General features: G+C 32.4%; 1 protein-coding gene, 1 long non-coding RNA gene and 1 other non-coding gene across 6 annotated transcripts; all 3 read left to right on the top strand.

Annotated features, from left to right (window-relative positions):
* Window positions 1-8,334: 8,334 nt before the first annotated feature.
* LOC109789976 (protein LAZ1 homolog 1) lies at window positions 8,335-16,285 on the top strand. Of its 4 annotated transcripts, none has more exons than XM_020349052.3 (9): window positions 8,335-8,469; window positions 8,873-9,204; window positions 9,423-9,479; window positions 10,418-10,526; window positions 10,818-11,002; window positions 11,109-11,197; window positions 12,089-12,344; window positions 15,371-15,616; window positions 15,720-16,285. In XM_020349052.3, exons 2-9 carry the CDS (start codon window positions 9,166-9,168, stop codon window positions 16,008-16,010), a joined length of 1,272 nt encoding a protein of 423 aa, XP_020204641.1. In that variant the 5' UTR covers window positions 8,335-8,469; window positions 8,873-9,165; the 3' UTR covers window positions 16,011-16,285. The 4 variants fall into 4 exon arrangements, with proteins under 4 accessions (XP_020204641.1, XP_020204637.1, XP_020204638.1 ...); XM_020349048.3 differs by having other exon boundaries at window positions 8,873-9,306; XM_020349049.3 differs by having other exon boundaries at window positions 8,412-8,558; window positions 8,873-9,306.
* Window positions 16,286-18,365: 2,080 nt separating this feature from the next.
* Window positions 18,366-20,236, top strand: LOC114915202 (uncharacterized). The gene is made up of 2 exons (XR_003803136.2): window positions 18,366-19,050; window positions 19,735-20,236. It is a non-coding gene; the product is annotated as an uncharacterized LOC114915202 (long non-coding RNA).
* LOC114915203 (small nucleolar RNA Z221/R21b) lies at window positions 19,130-19,218 on the top strand. Its single transcript, XR_003803137.1, has one exon. It is a non-coding gene; the product is annotated as a small nucleolar RNA Z221/R21b (small nucleolar RNA).
* Window positions 20,237-22,489: the final 2,253 nt, after the last annotated feature.

The following is a 22,489-nucleotide window of genomic DNA, read 5'->3' as shown; positions in this document are numbered from 1 at the left end:
TTCCATCAAAAAATTTTGACAAAAAAATCCGTCGGAAATTTCCATCAAAAATTTCTGACGGAAATTATAATTTTTTTTAATTTTAATAAATTTATTAATGTAACAACCCTCATATTTGGTCTCTCAAGGGTTCTATTTCACAATATTTCACTCTGAGAAACTTCCTAGGAGGTCACCCATCCCAGTACTACTCCAGGTCAAGCACGCTTAACTCTGAAATTCTGATGAGTAAGCTACCGAAATGTATATGTATGTTGTCAGTATAACTTGTACAAATTAATTCATTTAAGTCATCCTCAAATATACAATTTCATATTTGTACTATAATAATAATATATAATAATTTTATATTACAAATAATAATAATAATATATTTATTTATTCTTTATTTATATGTATTTACTTTTATAATTAACATCTACTTATTTCTATTTAAAATTATAATTTAAATTATTTAATTTTATAATTTATAATGATAATATAATTTATAAAATTATAAATATTTATTTATTACATACTTATAAATTAATTTTAATATTTTAAATAAATTATTAATTAATTTAATATATTTATTTACCTTAAATCAAACATATAAAATTCAAAAAATGTATTTATCCTTTTTTTTTCTTTTTCTAATTATCAACTATTAATAAAATACTAACTCAAAATCTTATCTAATTATATATAATATTCTCATATCAAATTTAAAATCAGATATTAGTTATACAAAAATATTAAGATCATATAGTAAATTGTCAATAAGATTTTAATTAAATAATTTAAAATAATTAATGTTTCAATTATATTATTAATTAGTGAATAATTTATTCCAAAACTAATTAGTTTTTTATATTAATTATTAGTAAAATTTAATAAAGTTTAATTTAACAATTAATTGGATCGATGAAATTCAACATACACCATGAGTTATTGAGCGGAATAACTTTACCAAGAGTTATTTTATAAGTTATCTTAAATCAAACATATAAAATTCAAAAAATGTATTTATCCTTGTTTTATTTTTTAATTATCAATCATTAATAAAATACTAACTTAAAATCTTATCTAATTATATCATAATATTTTCATATCAAATTTAAAACCATTTCTTACATTTTTGACAAATATAAATTTGTCTGAAATATTCTATCAATAATATAGCTTTTTCAACAAAAATTTTCTCATCGAAAATATAAATTTTTTGACAGATTTAATTTTGTTTTATAAAAAATCATCTTCGATTAATATAACTGTTCTTACCGGAAATCTGCTGTAGAGATGATCCTCCGAGTAAGATTGGTGAGCCTCCTTCGCTGGTACGCTTGATGCTCCAAGATGGGGGTGGTACCTGCAAAAGAGACTCTGATGCTAAAGTTAGTGTTTGTGGGTGTATGAGTCTCGTATAAGTAATGCACGTACCTTTGTGTGTGTTACGATTTTGTTGGGTCTTAGGCCCGAGATCAGTTTATGACCTAATTGGATAACGAGCCGATGTCGCCTAGCGCGTGTCCGAGGTCACTCTGCGCTGTGATGTCGAGCTCAAGCTCGGCATAGCGATACGGATAGTACACTAGCCCCCCGAGCTCCGAAGACCGTAGGTCGAGGAGTTAAGACCGAGCTTGACAAGGGGTCGTGACTTTTCGCGTACGCCTATTTGTCATGATGCCATGTGTCATAACCGTCACCTCGTTCCCATAACGCGTGGGTAGCGCGGTGACAAGACTGTATTTTTATTTGTTTGATGACGTGGCCTCTTTAGGCCAATGTGGTGTTTCGATGTCCATGTTTCATGGTCGGGCTGAAGAGCTCAACAATATTGAGCTTACTGCTTGGTTAGGCTGGTAAACCTTTGACCGAGTCAGCAGATTGGTGAGGGACAAGTCGGCAACTCGGCTGGCCAGTACACTAGCCCCCCAAGCACCGAGTGATGTAAGAGCAAAGGGACTTCTGAGGAGTTCCCAAATTAGTTGTTTGAAGGTTCAAATTTGACCTTGTTAAGTAGATTGATCTCAAGGTTCGGACTCGACCTTGGCATATCAAGGTTCGAACTCGACCTTGGTTAAGAAAATGTGATCTCAAGGTTCGGACTCGACCTTGGCATGTCAAGGTTCGAACTCGACCTTGGTTAAGAAAATGTGATCTCAAGGTTCGGACTCGACCTTGGCATATCAAGGTTCGAACTCGACCTTGGTTAAGAAAATGTGATCTCAAGGTTCAAACTCGACCTTGGCATCAAGGTTCGGATTCGACCTTGGCATATCAAGGTTCGAACTCGACCTTGGTTAAGAAAATGTGATCTCAAGGTTCGGATTCGACCTTGGCATATCAAGGTTCGAACTCGACCTTGGTTAAGAAAATGTGATCTCAAGGTTCGGACTCGACCTTGGTTAAGAAAATGTGATCTCAAGGTTCGGACTCGACCTTGGCATATCAAGGTTCGAACTTGACCTTGGTTAAGAAAATGTGATCTCAAGGTTCGAACTCGACCTTGGCATCAAGGTTCAGATTCGACCTTGGCATCAAGGTTCAGATTCGACCTTGGCATATCAAGGTTCGAACTGGACCTTGGTTAAGAAAATGTGATCTCAAGGTTCAGACTCGACCTTGGCATATCAAGGTTCAAACTCGACCTTGGTTAAGAAAATGTGATCTCAAGGTTCGGACTTGACCTTGGCATATCAAGGTTCGAATTCGACCTTGGCATATCAAGGTTCGAACTCAACCTTGGTTAAGAAAATGTGATCTCAAGGTTCGGATTCGACCTTGGCATATCAAGGTTCAGACTCGACCTTGGTTAAGAAAATGTGACCTCAAGGTTCGGGCTCGACCTTGGCATATCAAGGTTCGAACTCGACCTTGGTTAGTCGTCATGGTTAATGTGTCAATACCGAAAATGTATGGGAATAGAGTTGCTTTGTTGATTTATTTTTGAGGGGTGCCTCGTTAAAACCTTCCTTGGCCAAAAACCCTTTTCTTTTGTGGGAAAAAAGGCTGAGGAGGAAAAATAGTACATCCCCTGAATTTACAAGTTAAGAGAAATAAAATTTGAGGTGGGTGGAATTCCAAGTTCCAAATTTTCTTTTGGAGGGGTCTGTTCTTGCTTCTCCCCGTAATCGCCAAACAAGGTCACCAACTTTAAATGTTCGTGGCCTGACCTTGGTCTTGCTTTCCTTGTGGTTTGTCGTGAATTGCCTTGCGGAACTCGGCATGCTCCTCCATCTGGATGTACCCAGCAGCGCGAGCTCGGAGCTCGTCCATATCGTGAGGGGCCTCACGGTATAAGCTGTCGATAAAGGGCCCGGACTTGAGTGCCATGAGCATGGCATGCAGGGCGACCTTGGGGTTAAGATTTCTGATCTTAACCGAGGTGGCTGCAAATCGCTCCATGAACGCCCGAAGTGGCTCGTTGTCGTTCTGTCTGAGGCTGGCCAGGGCGACCGAAGTGATGTGGTGAGGTCGGCTCGTTGCATACTGCGTTATGAACCGCCTGACCAGAGTGCTGAAGCTGTCGATTGACTCGGCAGGTAACTGGGTGTACCAGTTGAGCGCGGCTCCTTTGAGCGAGGTCAAAAAAACCCTACACAGAATAGCATTGTTATTGGTGTAGAGGTTTACCTGTGTGGTATATAGGTCAATATGCTCATCGGGGTCCGTCGTGCCATCATAGCGATCGAGGTGGAGAGGCTTCCACCCCTGAGGGAGTGGTGTCTCCATGATGCCGTCCACAAAGGGATGACGGTGAAAGGTTGCTTGACCCCCTGTGACATGAGTTGGGGCTTTGCTGACTTCATGGACCGATTTGTTCGTCGGAACATGAGACCGATGCGTGGCAGGTCGTGGAGTCGGTGCCCTAGTCGCAGTTCGGGGCTGAGAGACCGAGTGCCCTTCTTCCTCGTGGAGGTTGCTCGCCTCAGGAGGATGATCAGAGGGGCGCCGAGGAAGCTGGGCGCGAATCCGCTCGTTTTCAGCGTGTAGCGCTGCCAGATCTGCTTCATTGGTGGTCCGCATCGCAGCTAGGTCGGTTTCGTGCTAGGCACGCATGTTTCGCAGATCGGCGTCGTGTTGTTGCCGCATCTGTTCGACCTGGTCGATCAGTCTCCTCAATGTGGCTTCGTTGTCCATGGTAGTTGAGTGGTTTGCGTCGTCTGTTGCGCGTCTGCTATGGCTTCTGGTGAATACCATAAGCGTGGCCAATAAAAGCTATCTTGATCGGCCCCATGGTGGGCGCCAAATGTTCTTACCGGAAATCTGCTGTAGAGATGATCCTCCGAGTAAGATTTGTGAGCCTCCTTCGCTGGTACGCTTGATGCTCCAAGATGGGGGTGGTACCTGCAAAAGAGACTCCGATGCTAAAGTTAGTGTTTGTGGGTGTATGAGTCTCGTATAAGTAATGCACGTACCTTTGTGTGTATTAGGATTTTGTTGGGTCTTGGGCCCGAGATCAGTTTATGACCTAATTGGATAGCGAGCCGATGTCGCCTAACGCGTGTCCGAGGTCACTCCGCGCTGTGATGCCGAGCTCAAGCTCGACATAGCGGTACAGATAGTACAATAACATTTTGTATATATGGTTTAAGAGTAAAAGATTTTCAATTTAATGGTTGAATTTACAAAATTCACATTTAATATAAAGTTATTGAGCGGTGTAACACTTAGTAAAATTTACACCATTGTAATTATAAACCCCTCTCATATATATATATATATATGTATATATATATTAAATGTGACTTTTACTAAGTATTACACAGCTCAATAACTTTATATTAAATGTGAATTTGGTAAATCCAACTGTTAGATGGAAAGTTCATATCTCTTATAGATTATATATACAAAACTTTATATTAATACAAGATGATTTGATACTTAATTTTTATAAAACAAAATTGATGTAATGTATTCATTTCAAAATAAACTAAAATATGAACACTTTGATTACCTTCCAGTTGTTGTTCAATTTTAACAAAATTTGATATACACGTATAAAGTGATATGAACTTTCAATTTAACGGTTGAATTTACAAAATTCACATTTAATATAAAGTTATTGAGCGACATAATACTTAGTAAAAGTTACACCGGTATAATTATAACCCCCTATATTATATATATATATATATATATACATATATATACAGGGACGGATGCACGTTTGGAATAGTGGGGCACTTGCCCCTACTACTATTTGACATATACATAATTTTTTATCTAAAAAAATAATATATTTTAAAAAATAAAAATTATATTCTAATAAAATAAATATATAGATTCAGAAAAAATGTTTATTTATTTGATATTTGTCAAATTTTTGAAGGAAATTAATTCTCATGTGATAAAAAAAATTTCTTAATAATGAATTGAAAAATGTCTATGATAGATAAATAAATCATACTTAAAATATATATTTTTAAAAAAAGTTAGGTTGAAACCAACTAAATTATAATAAAATATAGTGTGACCTAATTTATTTTCATCTTTAATACTAATCGTAGATATAAAAAACTTGTAATAAATAATTATAATATATATTTATACCTTTAAAAGATATATAAAATTTTTAATACTACAAATATATATAAAAAATTAAAAATAATAAATTAAAAATAAGAAATTAAAATAAAAAATTAAAAATAAGATTTAAAAATAATAATTAAAAATAAGAAATTTCTGATAGAAATATAAATCCGTCGGAATTTCTGACGGAATATTCCATCAGAAATTTTTTGTCAAAAATTTCTGACAGATTTATTTTTCGTCGGAAATTTCCGACAAAATTTTCCGTTGGAAAATTTGTCAAAAATTTCTGACAGATTTATATTTCCGTCGGAAATTTTTGACAGAAAATTTTCGACTGAAAATTTCATCAGAAATTTTTGATAGAAATATAAATCCGTCGAAAATTTCCGATGGAAATATCCGTCAGAAATTTCTGACGGATCCATATTCGTCGAAAATTTTCGTTGAAAATTTACTTTTTTCTTGTAGTGGTTATGCTAGTTGGTGCTATGATTGTTTCCAAATTATTGAGTGGTACCACTATTATTCATAAACTACTTATTGCCTCCAAATTGTTACCAAAATGTTGGAAGTTATTTGGATTATGGTTGGCATTAAAGTTCTAAGTAAAAGGAATTATATGGGTTGAATCAATGATAACAAAGGCATTATGTCCAGATTTATTACACACTTAACACTAAATAAAACTTCGACCATGGCCATGACCTCTACCTCTGACTCTGCCATTTCTCCTATTTTGATAGTTAAGGTTTGCAAAATATAATTGCAAACTATTTGCAATATTGGCTTGCGATTTTAATTCTTCATTTGCAAAATTATTCTTCTTGGTAGATTGAGATAGATGAGCAACAACATTTGGACATTGTTTTAACAATAGCGATCCAAATAAACTTCTTGTGCTAATAATAACACCTCAAGTTCATCTAGATCATATTGCTTGAAACGACTTGTAAACAAATTAATCAAGGAATCATACTCCTCTAGTAAACTTTCAATAATAACATTAAGTTATTCTTGAGTGGAGACTGGATCACCAATAAAGTAGAGAGCATTGACAATGGCTTTGACTCGAAGAATGTACTTAGAGATTGTATTATCCTCCTTCTTCATATTCTGCAATTCAGTGTGGAACATTCTCAAACATGCATGTGTGTATGCATTGAAGTGATTGTGAAACTTGTCCCAAATTTGTTGTGAGTGAACACAACCGATTAAGCAACATAAAATCAATGCTAAAATCGATGCTTGAAACCATGAAAGAAGTAAGGAATCTTGTTGTTCCCATTGAAGATATGCATGATTAACATTGTCAACACTACAATCTTCTTTGATGAGAAATAATAGCGAAATATTTGGATTCACCAAATAATGGTATCATTGGTGGCCTTTGAATATCGATTCAATCTACTATTTCCATAGGAAAAAATTGTTTTCTGTTAGCTTCTTTGAGTTCATAAGAGAAAAAGCAGTTAACACTAAAAAGGAAGAGGAGTTTGGAGGAGGAGTGTGCGAATAAATTGGTTCACGTGCGAGAGTCATGGTTATGGATCATCAAGCTCTAGATATCATATTAGATTTTTGTCTCAACGAGAGAGAAACGAATATACTAGAGTTTATTCTAAATTTGAAGTATTTCATTATATACAAGAGTTTATATACAAGGATCCTTATATTTATAACAAGGAAGGTACAAAGTTCTGTTTTAACTAAACACCACTTGACAACTAACAACCTAACAATTATAGTCATGCATGGAGTATTCTAATAAGTGACCCGTCATTATTTAAGTGATGTGATATCTAGTGACGTAATATTTTGAAATAAAAATTAAAAAAGAATACAAAAGATCTTCATTTATATTTATTTTAACAAGTGATTGATATATATTTCATTAATAAATCTTATTTGCATATGTTTTTTTTATCTCCAAATGTTATGTCATTAAATGTCACATCGTTTAAGTATAAGTAAACATTAAAACTTAATAACTAATTGATGTCAATATAAGGGCAGAACCAAAATTTTATATTTTTTAAATTATGAAGACTAAATGTCTCTATTTTAAAATACGAGGACTAAAATTACAGATCGACAAAAATAGATGGACTAAAAGTGTAATTTAACCTATTTTTTTTTTTACTAGTCTTAGTCTCTCGTCTTTTTATAAAATTCACTTTTAGCTCCTCAATAATATTTTTCATCGAATTTATTCCATCAATTATTCTTCGTCATTTTTTCGGTCTCTATCATCAAGTAGCATTGTTAAGTGGTGATGTAGCAATGATATTAGCCACCACATAAATGTGGACAACTAGGTTAACATAAAAAAATTGGTCTATCAAATCTAACAAACTTTTTATAAACTTTAAATCTATTTTTTTTAAATAATTAGAGTTTTATAAGCTTTAAGCCTAAGTTTTACACAAATAGGTCATATAAACTTCACTCATATCTATAATAAATTTAAATTAAAGGTCTGACTTATTTTCATTTTTAAGAATATACATTTTTATATTATCTTTTTTCTCTCATTTAAAGGTAATTTTTACTTAAAAAAAACGTTAATTTTTATACATATATTTTAGTTATTTTAAATTAAATTTTAATATTTAAAAAAATATCACAAATAAAAAGTAATATTATATTATAATATTAATTATTTATTATAAACTTAAATATAACTTATATGATAAGAAATATTATTATTTTATGTTATTTTAATTATAATATATGACTCATATATTTAAAAGTTATTTTTATTATATGATTTAATTATAAAAAAAAAGCATATCCTGGTTTTGTTGCCTTCACTCAATCCAAATAATTATCTTTATTTTTCTCGAATTTAGCGATTTTGTTTCCCAACTGCAAAAGCAAAGTCGCATTCTATTTTGGTAAAATGCACCCATCTCCATTTTCCCTGTAGAAGAAAAATAAGAGTCGAGAGAACAGGTTTCAACTTTCTTCCTCATTTTCTTTCGACATGGCATCATTGTTGTTCTTCTGTTTCTAATGCACCGGAGCTTGTTTCCATACCCACAGTATTTCTTTTCCCAAGCCTAGGGTTTTTGCCAATATATATATATATTTTAATTATTATTTTACATTTAATATACCTTGTCGGTGGCAAATGTGTATTTTGAAACTAACGGTGTATAATTGAAGGTTTTTATGTTTCTGATTGTGTCTCTTAGATTATTATAGCTGTATACACTTGCTAATTGAACTTCTAGTACTTGCCTTGAAGCACAGAGTAGTGTGGAGATTTTTTTTTTTTTTTTTTTTTTACTTTAATCATTAATATATGTGATTGCCAATGCAGGATTATTGAGCTATCTCGTTTTGGATTTTACAGGTGAACTAAACGCAAGGATCGTAGCTAATTGTTGGTGCAAATTGTTAGTTCTGCATTTGCCTATTAAATTTGACAAATTGCTGTTATACCAAGATAGGAAGAGGGAAACTTAGATAGAATTAGAGCTTTCTGGGGGGCATAGACACTTCACATGTAGTGTATCATAGATGTGATGAATAGCACACCAATTTTGAAGACAAATTACAAGTTTCTATTCAGTGGGTTTGGTGGGTATTCTGTGTTCCTCCATATTTCTTTTAATCCCAGTCGAGTCTACCAGCAGAGCAGGGAATATGTGGCCACAAAACCTAGGTGTGGACTCCACAGGAACTGTGAGTTTGACAGTCTTCAGTGCAAGTATATTTGTGCTAGTTGCTCTTGTTCTCTCCATGTATTTAGTTTTCGAGCATTTAGGCGCCTATAATCAGCCTGAGGTGCATCCTGTTTTCCCTTTTAATTGACTTGGCTGTTTCACCTCGGTGTTTCCTTTTCCTTTCCTTTTGTTATATTGTCTATAATCTTTTTTCTTTCTTTAATTTTACTTTTACAGGAACAGAAGTTTTTGATTGGTCTCATTTTAATGGTTCCCGTTTATGCATTGGAATCAGTAAGAGACACTAACTAAATTCCATAATACTATCTGTTCTCTCCTTTTCTTACATTTTTTTTACTTGGATATATGACTTTTATCGTAATGAATGAACATCCATGTTTCCTTTTTCTTGTATACAATCTAAGTATTTTTCATCTTGCCACTATTTTTCAATTTTTGTTATTAGCTAAACTTTGTTGCTAGCTCATAGGAGTAGGTTGTAACATACCTTGTAGGCAGCAGATCATGTTGTTTAGTTGGTTTACTTAATTACTTTTCAACTTCAGGAACAAGTGTCTTTGCTTTTTACATAAAGAACTATTTAGTCATGGAAAGTGTAAGAATTTATGCATCAGTTTATTTGACTATCTAACTAAAATGCTGTACTTTTAATTTAACTTGTTCACATTAATCTTTTGGGTGGTCATGGACTTGTGCCATTGGGTGAGCACAGCCTAATCCAGGACCCCAACTACCTTCAGGTTGGTAGCAAACAGTATGGTCCTTTTCCCATAATGTTTATTGAAGGATTGAACAATGCCCTGGCCTAGAGAGATGCATCTCCCTTCCACTGCTCCACCCCTTGTAGATTGTTCTCCTGCATCTTTATGCTGGGGGACTTGATTAATTTGAGAAAGTTTTATCTATATGGTATCTAATTGATTGATTGATTGATTCTTAAATGAAAAACTGTTATCTTTTAATTCATAATATACTCCCAGATTCTGTTCTCCAACCAGTAATACAAATTTCATAAAATCTTGACTTTATTTTCCAGATGGACCATCAGCACTGATTTGCAAAAAGCTTTAGTATTAGCATTTTTGCTTGTTGTACATATCCAGTCCTTAATCTTTTAATTTTGTGTTTCTTTTTATTTTTATTTTTATTTTTTAAAATTGAATGTAATAATGTGCTCTTAAATTCTGAATTCTGATGTTTATATGATGCAGTTTTTGTCACTATTGGATTCTGGTGCAGCGTTTAACAGTGAAGTAATCCGAGAATGCTATGAAGCTTTTGCATTATACTGCTTTGAGAGATATTTGATAGCTTGCTTAGGTATGTCAAATGAATTGTATGCCCATATGATTTTCATAACTGAATGTTCATGTGCATATATTTTCCAAAATGACAAATGCTAAGATCTTTTAATAGGTTTTTCATCTTTTCTCCTTCCCTCAAGTGTCAAGCTTCATCAAAATAAATATGAAATCCCTGTGAGAGGCCCAAATATTATAACTCATTACTAGCAGAGGATGTGATACATCTCCAGTTTATTTGTAGGTTGAATTTAGTTATGTTGTAATGCTCATTACTTTTTAATACCACATTTTATTTTCTTTCTGATAGGTGGTGAGGAAAAAACAATTCAATTTATGGAAAGTATGAGCCTAACGGACTCCAGCATTCCTCTTATTAAAGAAGCATATGCATACGGAGTTGTAGAGCATCCATTTCCCTTAAATCACTTCTTGAGGGATTGGCATCTAGGCGCGGATTTCTATCAATCTGTGAAAATTGGCATTGTACAATATGTATGTATGATTTTGTTAAACACCTACGACCTACCCCCAACCTCCCTTAGCAGTTTCTATGCAAAGTAAATCTCTCATTTGTTGCTTACTGTAATGTTCATTTCAGATGATACTGAAGTTGATCTGTGCATTACTAGCAATAATTCTCCAATCTTTTGGGGTTTATGGAGAGGGAAAGTTTGAATGGAAATATGGGTAAGATTGTATTGGGTTGTGTCTTAATCTTGTTTACATTTGTACTGTTAGAGATATGAAAATCATTCTTTTTTCTCCTATTCTCATACTATCTATATAAGATTTATGGAGAATTGGTTATTGACATGGTATAGAATGGCCTCTATGACCAAGTGGTTAGGAGTTGAAGCTCACCATTGTTGGGTCTTCAAGCTTGAGGAAATCTGAGGAGGGATCAAGTTACTCAAAGAGTAACTTTAAAAGAGTTACTCTCCATCCTCATCCCTCATTTTCTTTTAATCCAATAGTTCTAATGAGTAACTTGATCCCCTCCCTCTCTCTTTTTATATATATATATATATATATATAAAGAGAGAGAGGGGGGGGGGGGGGGAGTATCCACTTATTCCAAGAGTAAGTCTATTTACTTTTACTCCAATCAATAACTTATGTTTTACACTAAATTTTAATGATCTAACCATTGAATTTAAATTTTTTAATATATAGATTAAGTCTGCAATTATTTTTTTTAAAATTTGAAAACTATTTGGTACTTCATTTTGTTAATTCAAATTAACGAATAAAATGTTTTTATGATTATCTGTCAATTTGAATTAATGAAATGAAGTATTAAATAGTTTTCAATTTTTTTTAAAATATGCAGAAATGATATATGCATTGAGAACTTTTAATTCAACCATTGAATCATTGAAATTTGATATAAAACATGAGTTATTGAGTGGAGTAAGTGAATCTCTCCTCATATATATATATATATATATATATATATATTGAAAAGATGAATATTGATGACTATACCTTTTAGGCTTTTACCCTTTTGGGGAGGGGGTGCAGTTCGGGTAGCAGTAATTTTTTATCCCATTATATTCTGATTCACTATTGTGCTTGCAGGTATCCCTATTTGGCACTAATTCTTAACTTTAGTCAGACATGGGCCCTATATTGCCTTGTACAGTTCTATTCCGTTACTAAAGATAAGTTGAAACCAATCAAACCATTGGCAAAGTTTCTAACTTTTAAGTCAATTGTCTTCCTGACATGGTGGCAAAGTGTGGCTGTTGCGTTCCTTTTTTATATGGGAGCTTTTAGGGGATCATTAGCTCAGGAGTTGAAAACACGTATACAAGACTACATTATCTGCATAGAGGTAAGCTACTTGTGCTGCTTATAATTTATATTGTCTTGTTTGATACATCATTATTAAATATTTAATTGTAAGGTGTATTGATATATTCTATCATTTATGTTTTGAATGAATCTATACTTTATTCATTATCATTTGTAATCTGTGTGAAAACCATAGACCTATGTCACAAATATGGATATTTGAGGTAGTGGGTATTTTTCTTTTATAGATATGTCAAGCAAATTGTTGTATATCTGTATTATATATGAATTCACATAAACCTATTATTATTAAGAAAGTGTGATATAAGGCTTCTACAGGGTGCCTGTGCATTGCACCTTGCACCGGCTACTGGGACAAATTGGTGGCACTATAACGAAGCAAGGATTAAAATCCACCTTCGTACCTATTTTGTGTTTTTCAACCATTTGTTTTACATTTTTGTGATTCCACCTCCATTTTTGGCATCAGAAACATTAAAGTTTGATTATTTACACTTCCTTGATTATTCACACATCATTCACACAAGACACACTTTATAGTTAATAGCTTACCTTTGTCAAACCAAGTAAACCTACCCATGACCCACTGCTCACTTACGTCATTTCTGGCCAAGCCTGGCATTTTCCAGCAGATGCACTTGTTTCCAGCCATGTCACCCACGGGTCTCTGTTCTTTCCCTCTCTACACACTCAGTCTCTATTCCTGCAGGTCTGTTCAACTTTGTATTTTGCTGTGTTTCTCACCCTCGCTGGCCCTCCTGCTCATTTTTTTTTGTTAATTACACCCTCTCCGTGGAGTGTTAAGTCTATTATTTTTTAATAAATGCTAGCATCTTCCTTCTTCTTCTTTTTTTTATATCGTGATTGTGTTTTAAATTATGATTTTTGATTATTAATTTGAGACACGTCTTCAATTTTGGATACTCCTTTACTTTGAGCATTTATATATTTGTGGCAGCCATGCCAATGTCCCACTATAGTCTGCTATCTGAAATTGATAAGTATGGGTAAGTAAACTAAGAATTGAAATAGATGAACTATAAAGTGTTAACATCTGAACAATGTTGTCAAATATCCGTTATAACCCCGTTATAACGGAAAAAACGTCGCGGTTTGAACCTAAACCACCATTCGCCATCCGTTATATGAAGGTTTATGGCAGTTTCCGCCATTTCCGATATGGCGCCCGCCATGGTCATGGCTCCGTGAAGGTTTATGACGGGCATGGCGGTCATGACGGTTTTTGTTTAAAAAAAACCTATTTTTGGGCTTTGAAACAGGCCCAAATGGAGTGAGCCCTAAGTTTTTGGCTTGTCTCCGCGTCTCGTCTCTCTTCTCCCTCACAGTCGCGACTTTCTGCACTTGAAGAGGAGTGAACCCTAAACATCTCCGGTCACCTTTATTCAACTCCAATCACTGCACTTCGGTCACCTTTGCCACCGACCACCTGAACCGCGGCAGCCCAACACTCCGGCCAGCAACCACGAAGTGCCAACAACACTTACGGAAGTTGAAACCGCCCCTAATCACCTTCGTTCACCGCCCCTTTGTCCCCTTTCTGGCCGGCGACCTGAACCGTGGTGGCCCAGTACTCTGGCGAGCTACTCCGGCGAGCAACTCTGGCGAAACTAGGTTTTTTTTTTTCAGTTTTAATCCTACTTTTTTTTTCAGTTTTTATCTTCCTCCTACTTTTATTTTTTCAGTTTTAATCCTCCTCCTCCTTTTATTTTTTCAGTTTTAATCCTCCTGTTTTTTTCTTTTTTTTTTCAGTTATAATCCTCCTTTTAATTTTTCCTACTCCTTTGAGTCCTTTGTTAATGAATTCATTGTTGCATCTGCAGCAAGCAACAATTTTTTTAATCCCAATTCTTCTACCAATTGGGTCAATTTAAATTCCTATTTTCTTCTAAATTCTAAACTAACATTGAGTGCCTATTTTATTATTCTTTTTCTTATTTTTAGGACAATGTCTAGCAATCCAATTCCAAGCCAAAGTCAAACATCCTCAAACTTTGTTAGGAGAACAGACATAGGATGGAAACATTGTCATCCTACCAAAGAGAATGATACCAATGAAACTATATGCAATTATTGTAAAAAAATCATGAAAGGGGGAATTACAAGAGCAAAGCAACATTTAATCAATTATGTTATGAGACTTGATGAATTATGGTATTGTTGTTATGATATTTAAGTATTTAAGTTGATATTATGTTGGTTTTAATTTAGTTTTGTTGCTTGTTATTTATTATTTTGCTGTTTTCTTTGTATATAATATATATAAATATTTTTATTTTTATTTTTTTGTCCGCCATGACGTCCGCCATGGCATCCGCCATAGGCCGCCATGGCATCCGCCATAGGCCGCCATGGCATCCGCCATAGAGTTATAAAGGATTTTTGGCCTCGCCGCCATAGACCGTTATCCGCCATCGATAACCTTGCATCTGAATAATAACTATGTATACCCTCTGTAATTTTATTTCTTTTTTATGAATCACTATAACCATCTTCCGTTTTTTATCAAATGTTAGTATTACTTGTTTAGAGTTGTTTTTTCTGGAATCTGGCAAAACACGTGTGAGCATTGATTCATTGTCGGGCAATTAAGCCCTAAAGGATGCACTTGTTTAGATGTCTTATGGAATCATGGCCTCCCTGTTCCTGAATGTCCGGAGATGAGGCACATGCATAGATGAAACATTATTTTTGACAAGGACTTCAGTAGTACATGAAATGATCATTCTGGAACCTAATATTAATATTAGGTTGGAATATATTTTCTTGGGCCACTTTTGCAACCAGTGAATGCTTTGCTTTACTACTCTGGCAGGCTCATTTTAGTTACTTAAGGCTACTAGACTGGTTAGCTGTTGCATGTAAAAAGTATCATGTTAACTAGGTTCTTCCTTGAAATGTTAACTTATGTTTATACTATAAATTCTTGAGTGTACTTTACCTGAAAGTTGAAACAAGTCTTCGATAATTTTGAAGTTCTAGGAATAGATTTTTCATATGGTTTCTCATCTTAAAATTTGTGAACAGATGGGCGTGGCTGCTGTTGTGCACCTTTACGTCTTCCCAGCAGAACCTTACAAAAGGGGAGAGCGATGTGTCCGTAATGTAGCAGTGATGACCAACTATGCATCACTGGGATCACCTCCAGACCCTGAGGAGGTCCGGGACTGTGAGCGCTCAACAAGAACATGGCTGGGAGCACCTAATGAGAGAGAAAAGCCTATGAAATTCACCCACAGCGTTCGCGATGTGGTTGTCGGAAGCGGCGAAATTGTAAGATATGATGAACACTGTAAACCATTTCAAGTTTTCAACCTTGAAATCTTCTCATACCCCTGTCAGACTAACTGCCTGTTATCCACTGTCTGTGTTTCAGATTGTTGATGACATGAAATTTACGGTTTCACATGTGGTAGAACCAGTTGAAAGGGGCATTGCAAAGATAAACAAAACCTTCCATCAAATATCAGAAAACGTGAAACGCCATGAGCAGCGGTCGAGAAACACCAAGGATGATAGTTATCTTGTTCCTCTGAGATCGCGATCGCCGGAATTTACCGATGGACATGATACTATGGTTGAAGGAAGTGTCAGTGATAGCGGCTTGCCTAGTGGAAAGCGACAGCATCTCCAATCCAAAGCAACAACCACCAGAAGTAGAAGATAGTGTTTTAACCAACAGTTCAATGTATATATATAGTCACGCACGAATAGTTTATTTCGACGTGAAATTTTGAACTACGTCGTTATATTTTGGTGAATTTGTTGAAATATAAGTGTAGATATCTAACATTAGGTAATCTAGGTATATTGAGACACAGAATAATACCCGCGTAAGTATATCGAGGCGTATGCATCATGTGTAGTCTCCTGAAAGAGCTGGATGAACCACTACTGAATTCATTTTTCTAGATTAAATTTACCCTTTTATAATGACGTCAATTTCAATTTGCTTATGCTACCTTTTTTATCTCGGACAATATGGGCGAAATCACATCCATATACCATGTGGTTCATGGGTGGAATAATAAAACAGTATAATTTTAATGTAATTTATCGGAGGAAAAGTAAAAGGTGTCGTTAGATATATGAACAGTATAAATTTATTTGGAAATAAGAAATTTATTAATGTATTAAGTTCATTTTTTGATGGCACATTATCATTTTGTCCAAGGAAAAAATTTGTTTGATTGTCTTTTCCCAAATTCAACCTGTTACTTATTCTGCTCAATCAGACATGTGTGACAATGGTGAGGTTTTGGCAGATCAATGTTAATAATCAAGTTTTGATAGCAATGATGCACATCAATGTTAATGTCTTTATCATTAAATAAATCATGATTGTGAGAATTATTAACTGTCATATTACCACGCGATGCAAATTTATTTTGTAATCTTTTTTTTGTTCACAATTAGCCATACATCCTAACCAATGTTTTCAAAATTGGATTTGTTATTAAATTGATTTAGGTATTGATTCAAGATTTAATGATTAAACTGTGATTAAGTTAGTATTAAAAAAATGATAATAATAATAATTATTATCAATATAAAAATAATATTAAATAAATATAATATCATAATTTTATAATAGTAAAAATTAAAATAAAATGTTATTTACAAGTTCTTAACATTTAATGTATACATAAAATCCTAAACTAAATATAATATAATATTTAAGTTTAAATTTTAATAAAATACTCATTAATAATAACAAGTCTACATATAAAATAAAAAGTATCAAATTAATAAAATATAAATTACAAAAATAAAAACATTAAAAATGATAAATTTACATAAAATAATTAAATTATATTTATAAAACAAGTATTGAAAATTAGTTATTCTAGTTTGTAATTTTTTAATTAAAAAATATTTTAAAAATTCAAATATATTTTTTAATTAAACCAATTCAAATCAATTTAACTAATTTTTAACCGAGTTTGATTGATTTTATAACTGATTCATCATAAAATAATTTTTTAAGCCAACTCAATTAGTTAAAAATCAATTCTTAATCTAACGGATGAAATTCGATTCGATTTTCAAAATCATGATGCTATCCGTTAACTTTATTTTTAGAAACACAAATTCTTGTATTATAATTACACCTTGAACTTATCTTTCCTTGATATGATTCTTCTGGGGAGTACAAAATAAAGGCCTTGCAAAAAGAAAATATCAATAAAAGCAACTTTTTTAAGGGACGCCTAAAACAAGGGTTGCACAACCTTATATTTGGACTGACCTGAGTAATTTACTTACATCAACATGCTCATGTTTAATCCAAAAGCCATTTCTTTTAAGAAAACATAGGATAAAAGTTATAATTATCCTCTTCGTCATTGAATGTTTGGCTGTCGTAAGGAATGAAGTCACTATTCCTAACTCCCTACAAAATTTGACCAGTTCTAACAAATAATCTCTTTTTAGACCAACCAAATGTATCTATCATCCACGACTTTTAAAATTATCTATAACAATATATAAAAAATATATTTATTTTTGTATTCAGCTTTCAAATATAAATATATTCTTATATTATATTTAACTTTTTTTCTTCACTAATATATAATTAAGAATACATACTATGTTTGAATATATTATTATATTTAAAATTAATATGCATAAATATTTTTAAACATATAAATTATATTTTAGATTCATGATTAATAACTTGTATCGTAACAAAAATTTATTCATAGTTATTAATATAATTTATTTCAAAATATTAATATTAAATTTATAAAAATAAATTAGATATAATTTCTTTACAAATCAAAAAACTACAATATTTTTAAATAGATGTTTATATTTAATATATAGGAGTTAATTAAAATAAAAATATTATGTAATGACTAGTTACTTGAGATAATAAAATTTTGACAAAAAATACATAGGAAAAAAAAAGTGATTTAATTTATGAGTAAAATAAAAGAGGGTAAAATATTTATATAAAAATAGAGATAAAAAAGTTATTGAAAGAGGTCTATCCTTTACATACTGATATAGATTCAAGTATAAATATTACATAAAAAAACAGTATAACAAGGAAAAAATTATATATAATAAAAAAAACAAAGGTCACTATATTTTATATTCATTGAATTTGATAAAAAAAAATACAATAAATAAATATAACCACAGTATACAGGATCTTTAAGTATGAAATGTTAATAATTTAATGACATAAAATCACTTGCCATTAACCATTTATTGTGGATTTTACATTTGACATTAAAAGATTTTTGTATCCCTTGACATCCTTAAGCATCAGGTTAGTTTTAATTAGAAGTATTTTTTTTTTTTTTTTTATTTCATTAAGAACTTTTTAGGAAGCTTTTGAATTTCAATTGCATTTTTTTTATCTATTATTTAATTACTTAAATCACCATTTTGTATCCATTTTTTGTTGGGTACTACGAATACTTTTTTATTTATTTGTAAATATTGTGTTCTCTCTCCTCTCTCTCTCTCTTTATTATTTTTTTGGGTCAGGAATTGGTAAAATTATTTGGAAAGACTCACCAAGTTTGGGCCGTATGGTTTGATTATGAATGGACTGGGCCACTTCGGAATCAGAAAACCTAATAGGGGTATATGTGTCAAAAAGTTAATGGGCTTTCAAATAGTGAATTAGGGTTTCTGCGTTCTCTCTTATATAAAGCGACCCTGCAACTCTACCTTCTCCATCATCTTCTGTGCAGGTTTTCCGATCTCTTCTCTTTCGTTTATGTATTGCTTTAATCTTATTTTTGCGTCTTTGAATGAAACCCTGAATATTATGGGCTATGATGATTTCTTGAGAATGTCATGCACCACTCTGATGATTCAGTGCTGATAATGTTTCTCATACCCATATTCAATCTGAGCTCTTGGTTATCCTTCATTTTAGTTTAGTGAGATTTTTATTGTGTTTTTTTTTTTAATTAAATTGATTGTAAAAGGCTATGTTATTGGAAGTCAAATTGGATTAGGGAACCAAATGATGGGGGTTTTTAACCCTAGCCATGATGCGGACCGTACAGCTTTTATAGCTTTTGGGGATAAAATTCTGGTTTCTGATGGTTTCCTATTCCTTCTCAATGCAATTATAGTGCCCAAATTATAAAAATAATTTTTTTGGTTATATGTATGTTTACAATTGAACAATGAGAATGTTGCATTAGTTTTGGCTGCTTATCAAGTAGTTTGTTTTCAAATATTGTTGAATGCTAGGAAAATGTGAATTTTTTTGTTAACACTAACCGTGTTTTTGATTTGGGATCTTAATATTTAATTCATTGTTTGCTGCAACTCTAGGGAAGCATTTGAGTGAATTTGTGACTGTTAGATAGTCTGTTGTTTGTATGTTCATTATAAATTATAAATTACAGATTTTAAGTTTGCAGTTGGCTGTGTTTTTATCCCTCATCTTGGAGGTGAAGATTTCATCTTGTTATCACTCACTCAGAGTTAATCATGGAGTTTGATTCAGTTGAATGAAGATGGAAATCAGACTTGATCTTTAAGTTGAATCCAGTTGAATGATGGAAGGGAGATTTGCGTAATCTTCCATTTTGAAATATGGAATTTGGGGCTTACTTAATGACTAAAGGAATGCTGAGGGATGTGTCTGTGATTCTTGAAGGCAGTCTATTGTACTTGATGGTGGAGGATATAAAACTAGCTTGGGAATAATAACAAGTTTTAATTTGTTTCTGTTATGATATCCAAGGGATATTTGGTTTCAGATTAATTATGTTAAGAATTAATTTTATTGCATTCAAAACAATTATGTAGGATGTTTGATTATTAGTAGAATTGATTTGAAGATTTAACAATGAGTGAATCACTTATACACTACTATAATTTTTGTACTGACAATCAATCAAATATGTTAATAGTGCCATATTATTTGCTCATTTAATTAGATTAAAATAAAAAGACACTATTAACAAATTTGATTGATTGTTTTTACACTGGTAATGTATAAGTGATTAACTCTCAAAAAATTCAAATCTATTTAAAAGTAATTATTAGTAGCTTATTGGTTAAACAAAATTTATCTTGAAGTTTATTTATTTAGATTTATAATTATATTCTTTGTCATTAACAAAAGTTGTGTTATGTTTTCTTAAAATCAATTTTAAAAAGCATTTCTAAATACACACTTGGAAATGAAATGAGAAAACCTTCCTGCAACTCAAAAGTTATTCCTCTCAACTAGGATAGAATCAAAATAATAAAAGATTATAATTTTAATCCTTAGAAAATTAATGTGTAGTTTGAGTAACTTAAGTAACAGTATCTTAAATATGTTTAAGCACGGGGGACTATCTTGTTGGTAGTGTGGGTTGCTAAATTTTAAGCTACGTAAGAAATGGTTGCTTATCATAACAAATTGAACCATAAACTAGCAGAAGCAATATCAAGTTGAAAGAGAGGAAAAAACTAGTAAAAACCAGATTATTATCCAGAAGATCGACAACAAACAGAACAAACTAAAGCTAGTAAAAATCAGAAGATCAACAACATACAAAACAAACTATCAACAAGAAGCAGAATTGATTCTAAGCGATCAACTTCATTATTGTGAAGTGTGGGCAATATCAACATCCTAATCACTTAATTTTATTTGACCTGAAATATTACTTTTTTAATTAAAGTATAATAAATTCTTTCAAGGTTAAGTTTTACAATTAGGGTAAAAGTAACTAGTTTTACCCTAACTATTTGAACTCTTAACAACAAATCGTGCAAGAATTATATGTGGCAGTTGTGCATCTCGTTGTGAAATCGAAAAAGGTTCCAAGAATTTCTAGTGATTGCATGTGATTTAGTGACATAATTTACTAGAGCAATTCAGCAAGCTTCAATTTTATTGCTTGTTCATTTTTTCCCCCTTTTTTATTATCTTGTTAATAGAGCCACCTCCCCTTGTCGCGTTGCGTGTTATTGTCATGTACATGCACTTGTTCTCGAATCAAAACAACACTAATTATATGTTGGTCCAATGATTCTTAAAATTGTGATTCAATTAATTTAATAACCCGTTTGAATAAGAATTTCCCTTGAGTAAAAAGTTGAGCAAACTATGGGTTAAACTTATTGATTATCAATTTTATTCTTTCTTTTTTGTGTTAATTGAAAGAGTCAACATCAACCACTACTTCTAGTTTTGATAGTGTAATATATGTAGCCAATTATAATTTCTTTTAAATTCTTAATAGTTTTATTGGTTGAATGGTAATTTTATTACCATGTTTACTACCTAGTGGTGAATCAATAATACTTTTCTAAAAACAGCATTTCTTAGAAAATTTTTTTCTTTATATTTTATGCTTGGGTACAAGGAGTGAACTCTCCATATTTTTCCTCCACAAAGGAAAATTTGGGAAATATATGTTACTCGTGAGCATTTAGTTTTGAATAAACATCAAATAAAGTTTGTAAAGAATAACTCAAGAAAAGTAAGGGCAATTTGCACTAAAAATTGTGATTAGGATCCCTTGTAGGCTTGCAATGACTGTCATTACGTATTTGGGAGAAGATCTTGAAATGTATGTACATAAATATTACTCAAGAGAGGCATATCAAAAGTGTTATGGCCATTTCATTGTCCCTATTAATGGAGAGTGATTATGGCCCAAGACTAGCAATGAACCTATTTTACCTCTTACTTATAAATGTGGACCAAGAAGACCTAAAAAACTACGAATAAGAGATCTAGATGAAGATCCAATACCCACTAAACTAAAAAGGTAAAATACTAGGAACATGTATAACAGGTGCTACAATGTAGGCCATAATAGAAGGAAATGTAAGCTACCTCCATGTGTTGTAGATGATGTGACTAAGATTGAAATTATCACAACCAATGAACTAATTGATGCTTGTTTCCAAAATTAGGCTACACCAATAACATTGGTGATTTTAATAATTAATTGCATGTAGTTATTTCACAATAATTGGAAATGCTAAGTTTTTGTTTTCTTTGTAGGGCATAGTAAATGTTAATCCTAGTCATGATACTACTGGAAATGCAATTGTTACTACAACTATTGGAAATGCAAATGCTATGGTATGAAATATTGATTACCGAAATGCAAGCAATTGTGATATAGAATATGTTGATTTTTCTTTTATTACAACATATACTCAATG

Source organism: Cajanus cajan, chromosome 9 (assembly GCF_000230855.2).
Source record: "Cajanus cajan strain Asha chromosome 9, NIPB_CcT2T_4, whole genome shotgun sequence".
NCBI lineage: Eukaryota > Viridiplantae > Streptophyta > Magnoliopsida > Fabales > Fabaceae > Cajanus > Cajanus cajan.
The sequence above is the reverse complement of the archived record's forward strand: the minus strand, read 5'-3'. Positions and strand labels throughout refer to the sequence as shown.

Coding starts and splice junctions, on each gene's coding strand:
- LOC109789976 (XM_020349048.3), top strand. CDS start 9,166: ATGTGGCCACAAAACCTAGGTGTGGACTCCACAGGAACTGTGAGTTTG. Junction 12,345..15,370: donor ACTACATTATCTGCATAGAG/GTAAGCTACTTG, acceptor ATTTGTGAACAG/ATGGGCGTGGCTGCTGTTGT. Junction 15,617..15,719: donor TTGTCGGAAGCGGCGAAATT/GTAAGATATGAT, acceptor TCTGTGTTTCAG/ATTGTTGATGACATGAAATT.